The sequence below is a fragment of the Emydura macquarii genome, unplaced genomic scaffold (assembly GCF_026122565.2).
Source record: "Emydura macquarii macquarii isolate MOO-44397 ecotype Brisbane River unplaced genomic scaffold, CSIRO-AGI_Emac_v2 contig_2627, whole genome shotgun sequence".
Taxonomy (NCBI): Eukaryota; Metazoa; Chordata; order Testudines; family Chelidae; genus Emydura; species Emydura macquarii.
The window spans coordinates 338,252-355,291 of record NW_027132764.1 but is presented as its reverse complement, the minus strand read 5'-3'; the positions used below and the strand labels follow the sequence as shown (position 1 = coordinate 355,291).

General features: G+C 63.7%; 3 protein-coding genes across 7 annotated transcripts; 2 read left to right on the top strand and 1 right to left on the bottom strand.

Annotated features, from left to right (window-relative positions):
• The first annotated feature begins 1,143 nt into the window (after positions 1-1,143).
• On the top strand, positions 1,144-2,742 carry APOBR (apolipoprotein B receptor). Of its 2 annotated transcripts, XR_010922730.1 has the most exons (4): positions 1,144-1,209; positions 1,570-1,805; positions 2,012-2,248; positions 2,557-2,742. XR_010922730.1 is itself a non-coding variant. In XM_067563904.1 (3 exons), exons 1-3 carry the CDS (start codon positions 1,189-1,191, stop codon positions 2,079-2,081), a joined length of 327 nt encoding a protein of 108 aa, XP_067420005.1. In that variant the 5' UTR covers positions 1,144-1,188; the 3' UTR covers positions 2,082-2,302. The 2 variants fall into 2 exon arrangements, 1 of the variants encoding a protein (XP_067420005.1); XM_067563904.1 differs by lacking the exon at positions 2,557-2,742 and having other exon boundaries at positions 2,012-2,302.
• On the bottom strand, positions 2,521-12,269 carry IL27 (interleukin 27). 2 transcript variants are annotated; one of them, XM_067563903.1, is made up of 12 exons: positions 11,770-12,269; positions 11,466-11,496; positions 11,247-11,392; positions 11,012-11,103; positions 10,838-10,845; positions 10,506-10,580; positions 10,237-10,320; positions 10,029-10,106; positions 7,293-7,403; positions 7,059-7,181; positions 6,875-6,961; positions 5,020-6,718 (listed from the first exon to the last, which is right to left on the bottom strand). In XM_067563903.1, the coding sequence occupies exons 1-11, from the start codon at positions 11,787-11,789 to the stop codon at positions 6,914-6,916; spliced, it is 816 nt and encodes a 271-aa protein (XP_067420004.1). In that variant the 5' UTR covers positions 11,790-12,269; the 3' UTR covers positions 5,020-6,718; positions 6,875-6,913. The 2 variants fall into 2 exon arrangements, with proteins under 2 accessions (XP_067420003.1, XP_067420004.1); XM_067563902.1 differs by lacking the exons at positions 7,059-7,181; positions 7,293-7,403; positions 10,029-10,106; ... (5 more) ...; positions 11,466-11,496; positions 11,770-12,269 and adding exons at positions 2,521-3,169; positions 3,349-3,513; positions 3,669-3,767; positions 3,982-4,169 and having other exon boundaries at positions 4,761-6,718; positions 6,875-6,895.
• A 286-nt stretch (positions 12,270-12,555) lies between these two features.
• LOC137163594 (sulfotransferase 1C2-like) lies at positions 12,556-16,493 on the top strand. 3 transcript variants are annotated; one of them, XM_067563898.1, is made up of 8 exons: positions 12,556-12,772; positions 13,739-13,915; positions 14,121-14,249; positions 14,428-14,525; positions 14,710-14,836; positions 14,994-15,088; positions 15,182-15,362; positions 15,492-16,493. In XM_067563898.1, the coding sequence occupies exons 2-8, from the start codon at positions 13,744-13,746 to the stop codon at positions 15,602-15,604; spliced, it is 915 nt and encodes a 304-aa protein (XP_067419999.1). In that variant the 5' UTR covers positions 12,556-12,772; positions 13,739-13,743; the 3' UTR covers positions 15,605-16,493. The 3 variants fall into 3 exon arrangements, with proteins under 3 accessions (XP_067419999.1, XP_067420000.1, XP_067420002.1); XM_067563899.1 differs by having other exon boundaries at positions 12,556-13,134; XM_067563901.1 differs by lacking the exon at positions 15,182-15,362.
• Positions 16,494-17,040: the final 547 nt, after the last annotated feature.

The following is a 17,040-nucleotide window of genomic DNA, read 5'->3' as shown; positions in this document are numbered from 1 at the left end:
AGGGATGTGGGGCCCAGAGGGGGCAGCCCCCAGCCAGAGCACCCCCTGGAGGAGGGGGAGCCCAGGGGCATCAGTGCCCAGCTAGGGGCCCCCCTGGAGGAGCCGGGGGGGGTCTGTGCCTGGCTGGAGGAGGGAGAAGAGAAGGGGGTGGGGCCCAGAGGGAGCAGCCCCCAGGTAGAGGATGGGGAGGGGCACCAAGAGGGAGAGGAGGAGCCCTGGGGGGGCAGTGCCTGGCTGGGGGCCCAGGGGGAGTGTGAGGACGGGGGCACAGATGAGAGGTCTGGGGGGGGCAGCATCTGGGTAGGGGAGGATGAGCCCACAGAGGAAGGGGGACCCAAGAGGGGGGAGGGGGAACCCAGAAGGGAGGAGGAGGAGTCTGTGAGAGGGGAGGGGGAGCCTGAAGAAGAGGGGGGACCCGAGAGGGGGGAGGGGGAGCCCATAAGGGGGGAGGGGGAGCCCAGAGAAGAGGGGGAGCCCAGAGAGGAGTGGGGACCTGAGAGGGGGGTGGGGGAGCCTGTGAGGGCAGAGGGTGAGCCCATGAGGGGGGAGGGGGAGCCCAGAGAAGAGGGGGGACCTGAGAGGGGGCTGGGGGAGTCCGTAAGGGGGGAGGGGGAGCCCAGAGAGGAGGAGGAGCCCAGAGAAGAGGGGGAGCCCAGAGAGGAGTGGGGACCTGAGAGGGGGGTGGGGGAGCCTGTGAGGGCAGAGGGTGAGCCCATGAGGGGGGAGGGGGAGCCCAGAGAAGAGGGGGGACCTGAGAGGGGGCTGGGGGAGTCCGTAAGGGGGGAGGGGGAGCCTGTGAGGGCAGAGGGGGAGCCCAGCGAGGAGGAGGAGCCTGTGAGGGGGGAGGGGGAGCCCAGAGAAGAGGGGGGACCCAAGAGGGGGGAGGGGGAGCCCAGAGAGGAGGGGGAGCAGGAAGAGGAGCGGGCTGAGTGGGGGGCCTGGGAGGGGGAGCCCGGGGGACTCAGAGCCCATGGGGAGGAGCAGGAGGGCCCTGAGGGGAGCAGCACCTGGCTGGGGACCCAGAGGGAGGGGGAAGAGGAGCACATGGGGGGCTGCCTCCAGGCAGGGCTCCAGGGGCAGGAGGGGGCTAGGGAGGGCAGTATCTGCCATGGGGCTCTAGTGGAGGGCTCGAAGGATCCCCCCCCCCTCTGCCCTGTCCCCCAGATCGACCTCCCAGATGCCGCCCAGATGCCCCTGCCGGAGCCAGAAGTGAGTGGGGGTGGGGCTGGTGGGGTCCTGGGGCCTGCTTGGGGGGGGTGGCTGAGAGGGATTTGGGGCGGGGTCCGTGGGGGAGGTAGAGGCCTTAGGAATGGGGTATGGTGGGCAGAGGTCCAGTGTGTTCAGTAGGGCTGGGGAAGGGGAGGTCTGGGGAGCCAGGATAAAGGGGGTATAAGGCCTCATTGGGGAGGGGGCAGGGAGGCCCTGGGGGAGCGAGGGGGCCCTGCAGATCCTGGCAGTGGAGGGGGCAGACCCCTCCCCAAGGGGGAACTGCAGGGGGCACCCAGGGCAGGGCAGTAGAGGGCTGCGCTGTGGGGATCCCCCACCCCCCTCACATCTCTTGCCCCCCAGGTCTCCCCCCTGGATGTGAGCGCTCAGAGGAGCCGCGTGCAGCTGCGGAGAAAGGAGTCGGGGCGCAGGGCGCCCAGCCGCCGAGGCCAGAGACCCCCCGGGGGGGCCCCGCCCAGCCAGGCCCCTCCACAGACCTCACCCCAGCCCCCCCAGGAGCCAGGCACCCCCCAGGGCTTCCTGCCTCCCATGCCTGGCCACCCACAGATGCCAAGGAAGCAGCTCCCAGGGCCTGCTGGGTAAGGATGGGCTATGGGGCGGCGGTGGGTCATAGCCGGGCGTCTGGTGGTTGGGAGCTAGGACGCCTGGGTTCTCTCCTGGCTTGTGGGGAGTGAGGGTCAGTGGTTAGAGTGGGGGGAGGGGCGGAGACTGGAACCCAGGACGCCTGGGTTCTGTTCCTCCTGCTGGACGGTCCCCATCTCCCATCCCTGTCTCTGCCCCACAGCTTCGGCCTCGCCCACCCCAACATGATGGCAGAGCTGAAGTTTCGCCTGCGCAGACCCACGCCCCAGTGACAGCACCCCACCCCTGCCCGTGGGGGGGGGCCGATGGCCATTTCCTGGGCAGGAGAAAGGGAAGATACCAGACAGACTCCAGCCATGACAGACAGACAGACGGACACCCCTCTCCCGACCCCCCAGCCTGGGATAGGACCCAGGTTTCCAGGCCACCACCCACATAGGTGTGTCTGGGAAACAGCTAATAAAGAAAATGAGCGTGAAACGAGCATGGGAAATAAAACTGCAGGGGGGAGAGGTGTGTGACCTCAGGAGTTACTGTAGGACCTACCAAAACAGTGTCAGGTGAAGTGGGATGCTTACATACAGCATTCCTCTAGCAGCTAGCAAAATCATACGGGCTGTGGGGGAGGAAAGGAGGTGTTCTGGGGGAGGGGAGGTTCTGGGAAAGAAGAGGCTCGTGGCAGCCCCTGAGTTCCAGTAGGACCTACCGAAATAGCACCTAGTGGGTTTTGTTTACTTTGTATATCAGTCAGCGCCAGGTTCCCAGAAAACTCCGGGGCGAAGGGGAAAGACGAGGCCTGAATCAACTAGAAACAGGGAACGGAAAAGAGAAACCAGAATCGAGAGATGAAGGGGGGAGAGAACCCAGGAGTCCTGGCTCCCCCCACCCCAGAGTCCCCACTCACCACCCAGAGCCGGAAGAGAACCCAGGAGTCCAGGCCTCTGGAAACAAGAGGACACTGAACATTAATCACTTTATTACAAAAATAAATAAACGTCCCAAAGTTTCCTGGTAATAAATAGCAACAAATAAATAATAGATAAAAATCCAGAGATATAAATTAACACAGGGGGCTGGGAGCCCCGACGCCTGGGTTCTCTCCCCGGCTCTGGGGGCAGCAGCATGACCCGGGGGGGGGGGGTTAGTGTTGTGGGGGAGGGTGCAGGCCGGGCGGGGCTCAGTAAGACACCCCCGTGACCCCCAGGCGCAGGTGGGTGAAATCTCGGACGGCTCGGCCTAGGAACGTCTCCAGGGCACGGAGGATCAGGTACGACTCCTGCAGATTGCTCCACTCGCTGACGTGCTGTAGGGCGCGGGGCAGCGGGGGGGGTGGCAGGGCAGGCCAGCCTGAGCCCCACACCTGGGGGGGAAGCAGGTGGAGAGTGAGAGCCAGATTCCCCGCTAGCGTCAGCCCCACACACAACTCCCCCCCCCACGGGCCCCACGCCCGAGCACCAGCCCCACACGTCCCCCTCCCCCCCTGCGAGCCCCATGCCTGGGCACAGCCCCACACATGTTGTCCCCACCCCCTGCTGTCACCTGGTAATCGATGTGGTGGGTCAGATCCCGCAGATCCAGATCGATTTCCTGCAGCCGCCGAGCCAGACCAGGGTCCCCCAACTCCTGTTCCCTGCGCCCCAGAACCTCCACGTAGCCCCGGAAAACGAGCAGCCCCCGCCGCATCTCGCGCAGCCTCGCCAGGGCCTGGCAACGCAGAGCAGGGGGGTCAACGGCAACTCTCCTCGACCCCCTCAGCCGCTCGCCCCACTGCTCACCAGCAGGCTCCCCCATAACCTCCCACCCTCTCACCAGCAGGCCCCCCCAGCCGCCGCCCCCCCCCATGACTCCCACCCACTTACCGGCAGGGCCAGCCACTGCTGGGATCTCAGGCTCACTGGGGGCAGGAACCCTGACGTGGGCAGGAAGGGCAGCTGTGCGTTGGCGAGACGCTCCGACACCTGGGGGCAGGGAGAGGTCATGAACCCCGGCATCCGAGCCCACTCACTCCATCCCGACTCCACATGTCCTGTCCCTGCTGGCTGCTGCCACCCAGAGGGGCCGCCTCCCAGTGCCGGGCGGGGGTCCCCATGTCCCAGCCCACACCCCAGAGCCAGCCACATCCCAGCACCACGCGGGGGGGGTCCCCTTGTCCCAGCCCCAGATGAGACGTACAAAGAGCCGCGTGAGGATTTTAGTCTCTGCCAGGAGTTTTCTTGAGAGTTTGAGGCTGCTCCCGAATTCTGCCTGCATTTCCAAGCCCCAACGGGTGGTGCCGTCGGCCCCTGGGCTCCGCCAGGCTGCGGGGAACCCCAGCCCCGGGAGCCGGGAGCTCAGCAGCGCCTGGAGCAGCAGGGCAAGTCCTGAGAGAGAGAGAGAGAGAGCGCAGAGCTGTCAGCCTGGGGGCTGCGGGTAGGGAGAGAGGAGCATAGGCAGTGGTGCCGTGGGCATGTTGGGAAATCGGGGATGCCCAGGGCGGGGATGGGGGGAGCGTCACCAGCATCACGCGTCGCCGGGTCCTAATTATAGCCTCCTGATGGCCCGAAATAGCCTCACGCCGCCCACGCCCACCTCACCGCGGGTCCCCTGTTGCTGGCCTCTGCAGGTGCCCCTCACTCCCGACCCACAGCCCCTGCCAGCCCAGCCCTTGGCTCCCCCCACAGCTCTGCTGGTGCCCCTCACTCCTGACCCACAGCCTCTGCCAACCCAGACCTGGGCTTCCCCCCATCCCCCAAGCTCTGCCAGTGCCCCTCACTCCCAACCTGCAGCCACCTTGATCCCAGCCCTGGGGTCTACTCTAGCTCCACCGGTGCCCCTCACTCCCAACCCACAGCCCCATTCTAAGAAGCCATTTGCCCACCCCACAGCGCCCTCTGGTGCAAGGATGGGGGGCTTCTTTCAGAGACAGTAAGGGGCACCACACGCAGGGCCCATGCGTTTCTCCACACACTCACCGCACAGCCGCATCCCGGTCCTCTGGGGCTGCTGTCTGGCTGTCTGTCCGTCCAGTGGATGAGTCCAGCTTCTGAGTCCCCCAGGGCTTTTATTGCCCCTGCTCAGTTTCATTTTCGCTCCCTCAAAAATCTCCAAGCTTCTGTTTTTAGTATCGGGGGCCGATACGCACCCCCCCCCACCACCACCAGCAACCCCCTCTCGGCCTGTGGTTTCTGAAGGGATGTTCAGGGTTTTCAGTGGTTCCTGTTTTCAGGGATCATAAAACTAAACACGTAGACTGGGAAGCTGGGAGCAAAGAGAAACCCGCTGGACACCCTCCCCCCTAGCTCCACTGGTGCCCCTCACTCCCAATCCGCAGCCCCTGCTAGCCCAGACCTTCCATCCCAGCTCTGCCGATGCCCCTAACTCCCAACCTGTAGCCCCTGCTAGCTAGGCCCTGGGCTGCCCCCAGTTGAGTTACGGTTCAGCAGGGAGGGGGCAGTGGAGCTAGGGTTATTGCAGGAAGCTCTGGGGTTGCATCACAATATCTGAGCAAAAGAAACTGGTTTCAAGAGTCAGAGAGAGATGAGGGTGGAGGGGGAAGCCAGGGGGTTTCACCTGGGGCAGGCAGATTTCCCAGCATCTTTGTCCTAAAGGAAAATACCACAGCATCACCACATCTTTTCTGCAAGGGCCCCTCACCCGGCACTGGAACCTGGCCCATGTGGGGCTGGGCGCGTGGGGACCCCTCGCCCAGCACTGGGACGTGGGGCTGGCTTGCAATTTCCCGGTTTGCCCTCACGTGAGCCATTGGTTCTAACCGAAAGCGCTTGGCGAAAGCAGCCGCGTCCTGGCACCAGCCCAACAGCAGGGACTATTTCTGCTCCGGTTTCCCCATCGCAGTATCTGGGCAACAGCTCTGCAGCAGCCTGGGCCTGGGCACTGCACCCCGCAGGCATGGCCTTGCGCTCTGACCCCCCAGGAGCAGCCCAGCCGCAGGCACTCCCACCCCCAGCCCCAGCCCCGAGATACATTCCCCCACAGTCTAGGGCAAGGCCCCTCCCCCCCCCCTGCTCAGGGTGGGGCCCTGGGGCACTGGAGCCAGGGAAGGACACCATGTGCTCCCTGTCACCAAAGGGGGCTCCAGGTGGGGTAATTTGCATACAGGGAAGGGGGCGTGGCCAGCTGGTGGCCCCCACCCAAGGAAGGAGGAGTGGATTCCCAGAAGCAGGGGGGGCCCCCACAGGGAACTTTCCTCCCCCCCAGCTCCCAGCTGGGCAGGGGGCTTTCCAGCAGTTCCCATATGAGAGGCAGTTTCGAGGCAGGACCCAATGGGCATCCCCGGGCAGCCCCCCCCCCGGCTCCAGAGCCCCCTCTGCCCCATTCCCCTCTGCCCCCCAGCCTCACCCCGCTCCTGTTGGTTCAACGCTTGTTTCTGAAAAGTTCTTGTTTTATTAATAATGATTTTGCACCATTCTGAGTTAGTGAACCGCCCAGGGTGTGGGCGGGGGGCTGGGACTGAGGATAACCAACCCCAGCCCTGGCGCCCCTCTTCCAGCCCATGGAGCCCTGCAAAGGATGCCCCTCCCCCCATGCTGAGAATCAACCCCCCCCCGGGGGGGGACCCCCTGCTCCCCCACACCATGATTCAAGGGGGGCAGTAACATGTTTAAAAGCTGGGGTGAGATCATGGGGGGCAGCACCCCATACTGCTCCCTGGAAGTGCCTGGCATGGAGGCTGGGCTATGGGGGAGCCCTGGCCAGAGCGCGATCCCTCGGGGGGGGGGGGGGGGGGGGGGGGGGGGGCAGCCAGACACAAGTTACTAGGCCACGATCAGTCAGGGAGTGGGGGTCGGCAATGCCCCAGCAGCTGGATGGCGTCCGGGCTGGACGGAGAGAGAAGGGGGATCCCCCGGGGGGCACCAGGTCCCACGAAGGCAGCTGGGGTCTCGCTCCCAGGCAGGAGGAGGGCAGAATCCTAGGGGAGATTGGGGGGTTAGCAAGAGACAGGAGACCCCCAGATCCAGCCCCCCCAATTCCTGCCTCAAGAAACCCAAGCCAGGCAACAGGGGGGGAGGGTCCCTCAGACCCAGAGCCCCCCCCCCGAACCCCACCCAGCCCCTCCTCCACATACCATGTCAGTGTCTGGGTGGCACCAGTGGGGGTGGGAGGGTCACTCATCTCCAGCTGTCATCCCCCGCACAGCACCTTTCTGCCTCATCTGTCATGGGGAGAGGGCGGGGTTAAAACCTGGCTAGCCACTCCCCCACCGTAATCCATCCTCCTCCCTGGGGGGGGCAGATTCCCCCTCCCCCCACCTCATCCAGCTCCTTTTGCGTCTCCTCCTCCATGCGGCGAATGTCAGCCATGCTCAAATCCACCCACTTGTCCAGCCAGCAGAAGAGCTGTCGGTGGAAATTGGTGAAGAGACGTCGCTCTTGCTAGGGGAAGAGACAGAGAGGCATCACATCAGGGTGCCCTAGAGAGGCAAGGCCCCGTGCCCCACTCCCTGCCCCGCAGTCCCTGGCCCGGGCTGACCAGCACTATCTCACCTTGTGTATGAATTTCTCCACCCGGCCCTGCAGGCCCCACCAGCGGAACTTCACAGTCACCAGCTTGTAGGCACACATGTGGGGCCAATCCTCATTCCTGGCTAATTCCCGCTAGGAAAGGACACTGAGTGTAAGAGCTGGGTCAGCCTCAGGACCCGTCTACCGCGCGTCCTGCCAACCGACAATGGCTGGGACCGTGCAGAGGAATGAAGAGACCAGGGCAATGATCCAGTATCATGCTTCTGTCGTCCACTCCCGGCTTCTGGCAGGCAGAGGCAAGGGACACCCAGCGCACGGGCTGCAGCCCTGCCCATCCCAACAGCCATTGATGGACCTGTCCTCCGTGAACTTCTCATTCATTGTTGAACCCAGTTATACTTTTGGCCTTCACAACATCCCCTGGCAGGGAGAGCTACAGGCTGGCGGTGGGTGAAGAAGTATGGACCAAGGTTTGTTTAAACCTGCTGGCTTGGCTCGTCTTATGGGAAGGGATAAATCACACTTCCCTATTCACTGTCTCCGCACCCGACATGACTTTATAGACCTTGCTCGTATCCCCCCTTCACTGCCTCTTTTCCAAGATAAATAGTCCCTGTCTTTCTAATCTCTCCTCATAGGGAAGCTGTTCCACGCCCTTCATCTCTGTACCTCCTCCATTTCCAATATATCGGTTTCGAGATGGGGTGACCCGATGTGCACGCCGTATTCAAGGTGTGGGCGTACCGTGGATTTACATGCTGGCTTTATACACTCTCTGGTTTATTATCTATTTCCCAACGGTTTGTGACACACAGTTTGCTTTTTCTGACAGCCGCTGCACATCGAGGGGATGTTTTCAAAGAACTAACCACAGCGGCGCCAAGATCTTTCCAGAGGGACCATTTAGACCAGCGTTTCTCAATTACATTTCCCCGCAGAACCCTTTAGGCTCCGCAGGGAAATTACACTCATACTCGATACCCTCCACCGAAAAATCCGGGACATCTTCCCTTTTTTGGCGGCGCGGAGAACAGCTGCTCTCGGTGGAGTGATGTCACTTTCTCGTGGAACCCCAGGGTTCCGCGGAACACCAATTGAGAAACACTGATTTAGACCATCTCATTTTGCATGGCTAGTTGGGATTATGTTTTCCACTGAGCAGTGCTTTGCATTTATCAGCACTGAATTTCATCTGCCACTGGGTCGGCCAGTTTTGTAAGATGCTGTGATGAAGGGGGGAATTTTCTTGATGCTTTGTATGGGTGCTATAGGTGCCTCACTTTCCCCGATGTGCTGCATGTTTAACAAGGGGGTAGGAGAAGGGTTGTTGTTGTTGCAGAGGGCCAGGTGTGTCCCCACCTAGCAGCCTGGACCCTTTGTAACTTAGCAAATGATGGCCCGAAGGCCCCGGAACCACCAGCCCATATTGGGAGCCAGCCGGTTTTCACCAGCGGGAGACTGAAGAGCAGGCGGGAGAGAGAGACGGCAGAGGATCTGTTGGCCCGGGAAAGAAGCCAAAGGACAGAGGAGGGGCCTTGCAGGTGACATGGGGGGGCTGCCGGGAGGATGCTGCATTTGGACCAGGACCAAAGAGTGACCTGAACCCACCTAGATGGGACAGGACAAGTTGGACGGTGCTGAGACTGTCTGGACTGCGAACTCCCTGTGCTGTGCTGGGATATACAATAAACCCAGCTGCGTTACACTGGCTGGGAGTCACGGCAGGCTAGGGACCGTGGGGACAGACAGGCGGCTGGAGGCTTGGCTCAGAGGGGCGGTCGGGGGGTGACAACGGGAGGAGCAAGAGGGCCTGTCTGCGCTGAGCTGCCGTCCCCTGATGCACCCCGCCTGAGGAAGGACTGCCTGCATGGCGGGTGCACGGCCCTTGGGGGGCGAGTCAGGCACCCCATCCAGGGGGACTCCCTGGGGGGTGCTCCCAAGGGGCGACTCAATGGTGTATGGGGGGGGGGGGGGGGAGGCGGCCAGGCCTCTGGGTGCCGGGCTGCAGGGGGCACCAGGAGGAGGGTGAGGCCGCCCAACCAGAATGAAGCGGCAGGTAAGTGCGTGGAGGTACGCCAGGCCAGCCCTTCATGGCAGGTGGGGGACAGGGGATGCAGGAGGTGGCCCCCCCCCGTGTGTAGTATAAAGCCACCTGCCCCAGGCTGGGAGGAGAGGCTGCCCCATCCAAGCCAGCGCTGGGCTGCAGCGAGAGAGGTGGGCAAGCGTGGGATGTGGGGGGCAGTGGAGCCAAGCCTGCATTTGTGCCCCCACAAGCCTCTAGCCCCACCTCTGCAGGTTCAAACCCCCCTCCCCAGGGGCAGCTGGGGGCTGTGCCGGGACCCCTCCTGCCCTGCGTGGGGGATCTGAGGCCCGGGGGGGGGGGCACAAATATAGGCTTGGGCGCTGGAGACTCTCGGTACACCACTGGGGTGACTGCCCTGTTGCGAGGGGACCCCGAGGGGAGACCCGCTGCACTAGTGACCTTACAGAGCGCCGAGCCTGTCAGTCCGTGAGGGGTCGGCCCACTGACAGGGGCTCCTCCCAGCGACTGCCCAGTCAGCTTCGGACTTCACTAGCTGGAGTGATTTTGTATCATCTGCAAACACCGCCAGCCTCGCTGTTCCCTCCTTCCCACCAATTAGCTGTGAGTACGGGGCATTCGATGGGAAGATGGGAACAGGTACAGAGCAGCCACCGCCAACCCAGGAGTCCGGGACCACCACCCCCTCTAGCTCCAAGCTACCCAGCAGCTGGTACCTTCCAGTCAGGACCCAGCGGCCCTCGCCCTGTCTTCACCGATGTGAAAAGAGCTGGATCTTCATCCGCTTTGTAATCCTGGCACAGAGAGACACAGTTAGAGCTGAGCTGGCCCTCCTGGGCACCCCACAGCTGGGGTTGGGATTGCAGGGACCTGGGGGGTCAGGAGTGAGCGAGGAGCACCGGCAGGCTGCAGGGGGACTCTCACCTCCTCAGACACCTGGGTTCGGTCAGCGATGTCTATGTGAACGACCTCCACATCCTTCCACGTCTCAGCGTCCAGGCAGTGAACCTGCCATGGGCAGAGGGGACCCGTCAGCGAGGTGGGAGCAGAGCATTATGGGTAAGGGGTCTCACTGCCCCATGTCAGGACGCGGGTCACTAAGGGAGGACATCCCAGGGCTTTCCCCCCCCCCTTTGGCCTCCTTCCCTGGGGAGCTGGGTCTGGCCTGGTGGGGGCCAGCAGCTCTGACTCACATTGTCCTGGGTGCCCAGGTCGGGTTTGTGCCACGTCTCAATTTTGATGAAGAAATCATCCTTCATGTATTCATTCTGAGGGACAGGATACACATGTGAGGGGAGGGCACACCCCAGAACCCCCCACACCGCCCAAGGGGCAGCCCGCAGCCACCCCCACACTGCCCAAGGGGCAGCCCGCAGCAAGATGACAGAAGTCCAGATACAGGCCCCAGGGCTCCAGATTGGGGAGTGGGGTTCCCCCACCCCCTTGGGAGTGAGGAGTTGCTAGACTTCCCACCACACCCCACGGATCTCACCCTCCAACTGAGAAAGGAAGTGGAGGCACTTACCGTGATAACTGCAGCCCCAAGCCCAGGAGAGAAAGAGAGAGAAGATTAGCAGCTAACACGTGCAGCAGAGAACCCAGGTGTCCTGGCCCCCAGCCCCTCCTGCTCTAACCACTAGCCCCCACTACCCTCCCAGAGCCAGGGAGAGAACCCAGGAGTCCTAGACCCCACGCTCACCGGTGCGGCAGTAGGGGTACGCGTTCCAGGCCTTCTCGTGGAACACCAGGGAGCCCTCTGGTGCCAACATCTTCACGAAGCCGGGCACCTTGCTGAGAGAGGGGAAGAGTGGGAAGGGGTCAGCGCCAGGGGCCTCAGCACCCCCCCCACCCGCTGCCTCCCAGCACTCTGCCCCCTCCCACCTACACCCTTAAGGCCTGCACCCCACTGCCCCCCACCCCTCCACGGGGCTTACCTCTGCAGGTGGTACATCTTGTGGGTGTACTGCCCGGTCTCGCCCGGACGCTGGTAGGGCTCGTTGGTCAGCACCTCGATGCCCTCCCCGCCCCCCGTGTTGTTCTTACTGGCCTCCGCCACCGAGAACAGCTGCCCCACCTGGTACTGGGGGCAGAGACACGGGGTGAGTCCTGAACCCTGCCCCTGCCCCCACCCCATCCCCGCCCCGGGGACTCACCTCCTCCACGGAGCAGGGCAGGATCACCCGGCTGCGGAGAGAGAGACATGGGGAGGGGGTCAGAGCGCGCGGGGAGCCGGGGGGGGGAGCCCCGGGAGACGGGCAGGCTGGGGGGCACCAGAGACACAGGACCCCATAGAGCCCCCACTGCCGCTCTGCCCCCCGCCAGCCCTGCCCCCCCAGCTGCTCCCCACCGACCTCCAGCCTCCCGCCCCGCCTGCTCCCCCTTCCCCCGCGCCTGCTCTCCTTCCTTCCCTCCCGGCCCCCCACTCCGGCTGCTCCCCCTCCCCCCCGCTGCACTCACAACTCTTTGATCAGCACCATCCTGCCGCCGCTGAGCCAGGAACAGGAAGCGGCGCCACCGTCCCACCCCTTTGACGCCACTTCCGCCCACACCTTGCCCACAGCCCGGGACCGCTATTGGCGCTCGGGGATGGCGTCATCGGCCCGCGCGCCGGCTGGGAGCCGGAGGGAGGGGGCGAGGCTTGGGGCTGTACCACTAGCGGGGGGGATTTCGGGACGCGGCCGAGACGTGCCTCAGTTTCCCTCGGTGCCGGGACGGAGCTGCAGGCGCTGCTCGGCCCTTGGGGCGTCCCCAGCTGGCCAGGCCCTGGGATGGGTTGGGTCGGCTCGAACCGGTTCTGCAGTGACCCCGCCGCCCCGGGAGCCCCATCTGCCAGGCAGCAACACAACGTACAAGAGGGAAACTGAGGCACACCCGCCTCGGCGTCATAGAAATGCTACAGGAAATTCCTAGCCCCCATACGTGCCCAGGGAGAACCCAGCCCTAGACATTGCCCCACATCGTCACCCCCTCACCCCCGCCAGCTCCGTGCCCCGCCCCGCCCCGGCATTGACAGGTCCCACGGCAGGGCATGGCCGTGCTGAGACCCTGCAGCCCCGGGGCCCACGGGCGCCTCGTTTCTTCAGTCACACGCAGGCACTTGCCCCGTCTCCCGTCCCAGCCACGCTGTGTGCCATGCCCCCCACGTCCCCTGTCCCAGCCACGCCCCACACGTCTCCTGCTATCACAGCCCCAGCTGCTCCCACACGTCCCGCCCCCCTTCAGTCCGAGACGGGTCTAGCTTAGCCGAGCTCCAGGCCGGCGAGCGAAGAGCGAGTTTGCAGCGGCTCTCGCCCAGCGGCCGCGGACAGAGGCTGCGTGGAGCACGAGGCGTTCTCTGTCTCTGTCTCTGTCTCCTGCTCCGCACCAGGGTAGCCCTTTCCCCTTCGACAGGACGAGGCAGCGGAGGAGGAGCCGGCGTGAAGTGACCCTCTCCAGCACAGCCCTGAGCTGCGGGTCAGAGGTGAGGGCCTGAGATCTGTGGTTCCAAGCGCGTCTCCTCTCCCTGGGTCCCGGTTAGCGTGCATTGAGCCCTTCGAAAGACTTTCTGGAGGCCCAGCCTGGGGATCGTAAGGCCTGGCCTGCGCTAGAAAACGAGGTCGGTGTAACTGCCTGGCTCAGGCCACTGGGCTCTGAAGAATCCACCCCGCCCCCCGGAGCGGCCGAGTGGAGCCAGCCTATGTCCTGGCGCTGCCGTCCACCTCGGGGAGGTGGGTGACTCGCATCACCATGTGCCTGCGCCCTTAAACGAAGCTGAGGCCGGCTCAGCTGCAATGCCACAGCTGGCCCCACCTACAACTTGAAACCCCAGACTCTGTTTGACTGGTTAGTACTGGCCAGGGACCTGCTAACTCCTGGCCTCTCTCAGCCCCTTTCTTCCAAATTTCTTCCACAGTGGGGGCTAGTGGTTAGAGCCGGGGGGGGGGGGGGGGCTGAGTGCCAGGACTCCTGGGTTCTATCTCTGGCTCTGGGAGGGGAGTGGGATCTAGTGGTTAGAGCAGCAAGGGCTGGGGCCAGCATTCTTGGGTTTATCCCAGCTCTGGGAGGGGAGGGGGATTTAGTGGTTGGAGTGGGGAGGGGAAAGGGGGAGCCCGGACTACTGGCTTCTGTCCTGGCTCTGGGAGGGGAGCAGGCATTGTACACATCTCTCACGCTCACTGAACTGGCTGATCCAGTCCTGTTACTGCATGGGGCCTCCCTGGTTGGGGGAAGCTGGCCAGGAGTCAGAAACGCAGCGTGAGAGCAGGGAGATCTGTGGCTCGAGTGCACAGCTAGTGCAGCCCCTGGAGCAAGGGGCAGGGGGGGATGTTCCACCCCATGGGGAAAGCAGGGAACAGCTCCTCCAGCCACAGCTTCTCCACCACCAGGGCCACTGTGGGGAGCAGGGCAGGAGTACTGGCTGTGTATGACCCTGACCTCTCTCCCCCAGACCCCATGGCCCAGGATATCCCAGTCTCAGACCTGACCCCCGAAATGATCACTCGGTGTGAGCTGGTGGATGTACAGGGGGTGCCGCTGCCCACCAGCACCGCTGATCTGTGGGATCAGATATGGAGCTTTCAAGCCCGGCCTGATGATGTCCTCATCTGTACCTACCCCAAGGCAGGTGAGTGGGGAAGGGGGCCAGTGGGTCAGGAGTGAGGGGCATTGGCAAAGCTGGGGGGGCAGGACTGGGTTAGCAGCAGCTGCGGGTTGGGAGTGAGGGGCATCGGCAGATCTGGGGGGATCAGGCACAGGACTGGGCTAGCGGAAGGCTGCGGGTCAGGAGTGAGGGTCATTGGTGGAGCTAAGGGGCCTTTCATCTTTCCCAGGCACCACGTGGATTCAGGAGATCACAGATATGATCCAGCAGGATGGGGATGCCCAGAAATGCTCCCGTGCCCCCATCTACCAGCGCATCCCCTTCCTGGAGCTCTGCCCACCCCGGCCCTTGGCAACTGGTGACACAGCACTGGGGGCGCCCTGCCGCAGGGAGCGGGGGAGGGACGTAGTACCGCAGGGAGTGGGGGAGAGGCTCAGCGGAGGGCATCATGGGACAGAATGGGAGAGGGGCTCTGTGGTGGGTGCTGTGCCACAGGGATTCTGACCCCACTCACTGGAGCCCCCCGTCTGGTTCAGGGTTTGAAGAGGCTGAGGCGATGCCCCCCCCACGGACCCTGAAAACCCACCTGCCCATCAAGCTGGTGCCCCCCTCCTTCTGGGAGCAGGATTGCAAGGTCAGGATGCTGGGGTTCTGTCCAGGGGGCAGTGGGGTCTGGTGGTTAAAGCAGGCAGGGTGGGGGGCTGGGAGCTAGGACTCCTGAGTTCTGTCCTGGCTCTGGGAACTGGGTGGGGTCTAGTGGTTAGCGCCGGGGGTCAGGGCCCTGGTGCCTGGGTTCTCTCCCTGTTCTCTCCCCCCAGGTGATCTATGTGGCCCGTAACCCCAAGGACACTGCAGTGTCCTATTACCATTTCCAGCGAATGAACCGGGGGCTTCCAGACCCGGGGAACTGGGACCTGTATCTAGAGACCTTTCTGGCTGGGAAGGGTGAGTGAATTTGGAGGGCTGGGCATGGGGCCCCCCAGTGGTCCCCCTGCACCCTAGCATTGGGGTCCACCATTCCTGGGGACAGTACATGCTTCCGGGCCCCCACTCCCAGCCTTGGGATACCCCCAGCCCAGCCTGACCCCCATGTCTCTGACAGTGCCCTGGGGCTCCTGGTTCGATCACGTCAATGCCTGGTGGGACGCGAGGGACACACACCGAATCCTTTACCTTTTCTATGAAGATATCAAGAAGGTGAGAGCTGCGAGCTTCCCCCCAGCTGTGCCCCCAGCCGGGCTCCCCTGGCGCTGCGATCAGCCCCCCTGCAGTGCCCTGTCTCTGCACCAGGACCCGAGAGGTGAGATCCGGAAGGTGGGTCGGTTCTTGGACCGGGAGCTGCCGGAACCTGTTCTGGAGGGGATCGTCCAGCACACGTCGTTCGAGAGCATGAGGGAGAATCCCATGGCCAACTACAAAACGCTGCCCTCCTTCATCATGGACCAGGCCATGTCCCCTTTCATGCGGAGAGGTGGGGGCTGGGAGCCTGGACGCCTGGGTTCTGTCCCCGGCTCTGGAGGGTGTGGGAGCTAGTGGGTACGGCAGGAGGGGTGGTTGCTGGGAGCCAGGACTCCTGGCTTCTCTCTGTTTCCCCCCCCAGGCACGGTGGGCGACTGGACTACTCAGTTCACGGTGGCGCAGAGTGAGCGATTTGACAGCGAATGGGCCCGAAGGCTGGAGGGCAGTGACCTACGTTTCCGCACCCGGCTCTGAGTAGGGCAGGGAGGTACCAGGCCCTGTAAACCGCAACCGATAAAGCATGACCGACAATTCACCTCTTGGTCACTGACCCCCTCCACCCCCCTTGCTGTGAGCTTCCCACAGTAGTGCCCTGGCCGCCCTGAGGCTTCCCCGCCTCCCCTCCCCGGGGGTGGGGGGGTAGAGAGAGAGAGAGAGACTGGGCGCTGCCTGGGGTGAGGGAGGCGGGACTACATTGCCCCAGAGTTCTTTTCTGGACTTCCGGGTTGGGGCGCAGACGCTCATGGGATACGTAGTTCATGGCGTATATGTTGATTCTGGGTTCTCCTCGCAAGGCCTCATGGGAGTAGTAGTTCTGTGCTGGTTAAATGGCGACCAGCAATAAGATTCCATCTCCCACGACCCTTTGCGGCCCGCGAGCGCCCAATGACTATTCGGCACCGCCGGCCTGTGGCTGAGCTAAAACTACATTTCCCATGGCCCGGCCGGGCCCGGCGCGCTGCCTGCTGGGAGCTGGGCTCCCCCAACTTCCTGCCCACAAAGCCCCGCAGCAGCGGCGGCTCCCCTCCCCCGACCTCAGCGCGCGGCGCGGGGCTGGTAGGGGCTGAGAGTGAGAGAGCACTGTACAGCGCCCTGCGCCGCGGTGCCGGGGAGGGACGAGTCGCTGAGTTGGGGAGGGGTTCGGAGCAGCGGAGTGCCCGCAGGGGGCGGGTCTGGGCACTGCCCCTTCTCCCCCCTCCGCCTCTCCCCTGGGCGCAGCGGTGCCGAGCCGGGGCTGCCCCCATGGGAAGGTGGCGGTGACGGTCGTGGGGACCCGCTCGGCCGGGAAGAGCCGCTTCATCAGCCGGTGAGGGGGTGGCCGGCCCCGCCCCATCTCCCCCTGATCTGGACAGCTCTCTCCGTCCTCCCCAACAACTCCCCTCCCCCCCCCCAGGCCCTGGAGGGGCGGGAGCCCTGTGTCATGTTCCCCAACACTGTCGCCTGCTGCAGGTACATGGAGGAGCCCGTCCAACACACAGGGGTCGCCGTCAGGACTCAAGCATTCACTTTTATCACCACCCTCCCAGTGAGTTCAGAGAACCCAGGAGTCCTGGCTTTGCCTCCAGCCCCGGCTCTAACCACCATCCAGACCCCACTCCCCTCCTAGAGCCAGGGATGGAATCCAGGCTCCCAGCCCTCCCCCAAACTCTCCCCTTACTCCAGGGGAACAAACGCCACCCTGCAGCTGTGTCCTCACTTCCAAGCCCCTGGAGGTGATTGAACCCCTAGTGGAGGGCTCCAACAGGCTAAGGTGACCAGCCAGCAAGTGTAACAAATCGGTTCAGGATTGGGGGGGGCGAGTGGGCTGTAGGTGCCTGTATGAGAAAAGGCCCTGAATATTGCAACTCTCCCCATCAAATCAGGACAGGTGGTCAGCCTAGGACAGACTCTCCCCATCTTAATACTTGGGG

Bases quoted from the DNA above. Each gene is read 5' to 3' on its own strand.
- APOBR (XM_067563904.1), top strand. From the start codon at position 1,189: ATGCCCCTGCCGGAGCCAGAA. The intron at 1,210-1,569 runs GTGAGTGGGGGT...CTTGCCCCCCAG, and splicing joins TGCCCCTGCCGGAGCCAGAA to GTCTCCCCCCTGGATGTGAG. The intron at 1,806-2,011 runs GTAAGGATGGGC...TCTGCCCCACAG, and splicing joins CAGCTCCCAGGGCCTGCTGG to CTTCGGCCTCGCCCACCCCA.
- IL27 (XM_067563903.1), bottom strand. From the start codon at position 11,789: ATGGTGCTGATCAAAGAGTT. The intron at 11,393-11,465 runs GTGAGTCCCCGG...CTCTGCCCCCAG, and splicing joins TGCCCTGCTCCGTGGAGGAG to TACCAGGTGGGGCAGCTGTT. The intron at 10,107-10,236 runs GTGAGAGTCCCC...TCTCTGTGCCAG, and splicing joins GAACCCAGGTGTCTGAGGAG to GATTACAAAGCGGATGAAGA.
- LOC137163594 (XM_067563898.1), top strand. From the start codon at position 13,744: ATGGCCCAGGATATCCCAGTCTCAGACCTGACCCCCGAAATGATCACT. The intron at 14,526-14,709 runs GTCAGGATGCTG...CTCTCCCCCCAG, and splicing joins TCTGGGAGCAGGATTGCAAG to GTGATCTATGTGGCCCGTAA. The intron at 15,089-15,181 runs GTGAGAGCTGCG...TCTCTGCACCAG, and splicing joins TCTATGAAGATATCAAGAAG to GACCCGAGAGGTGAGATCCG.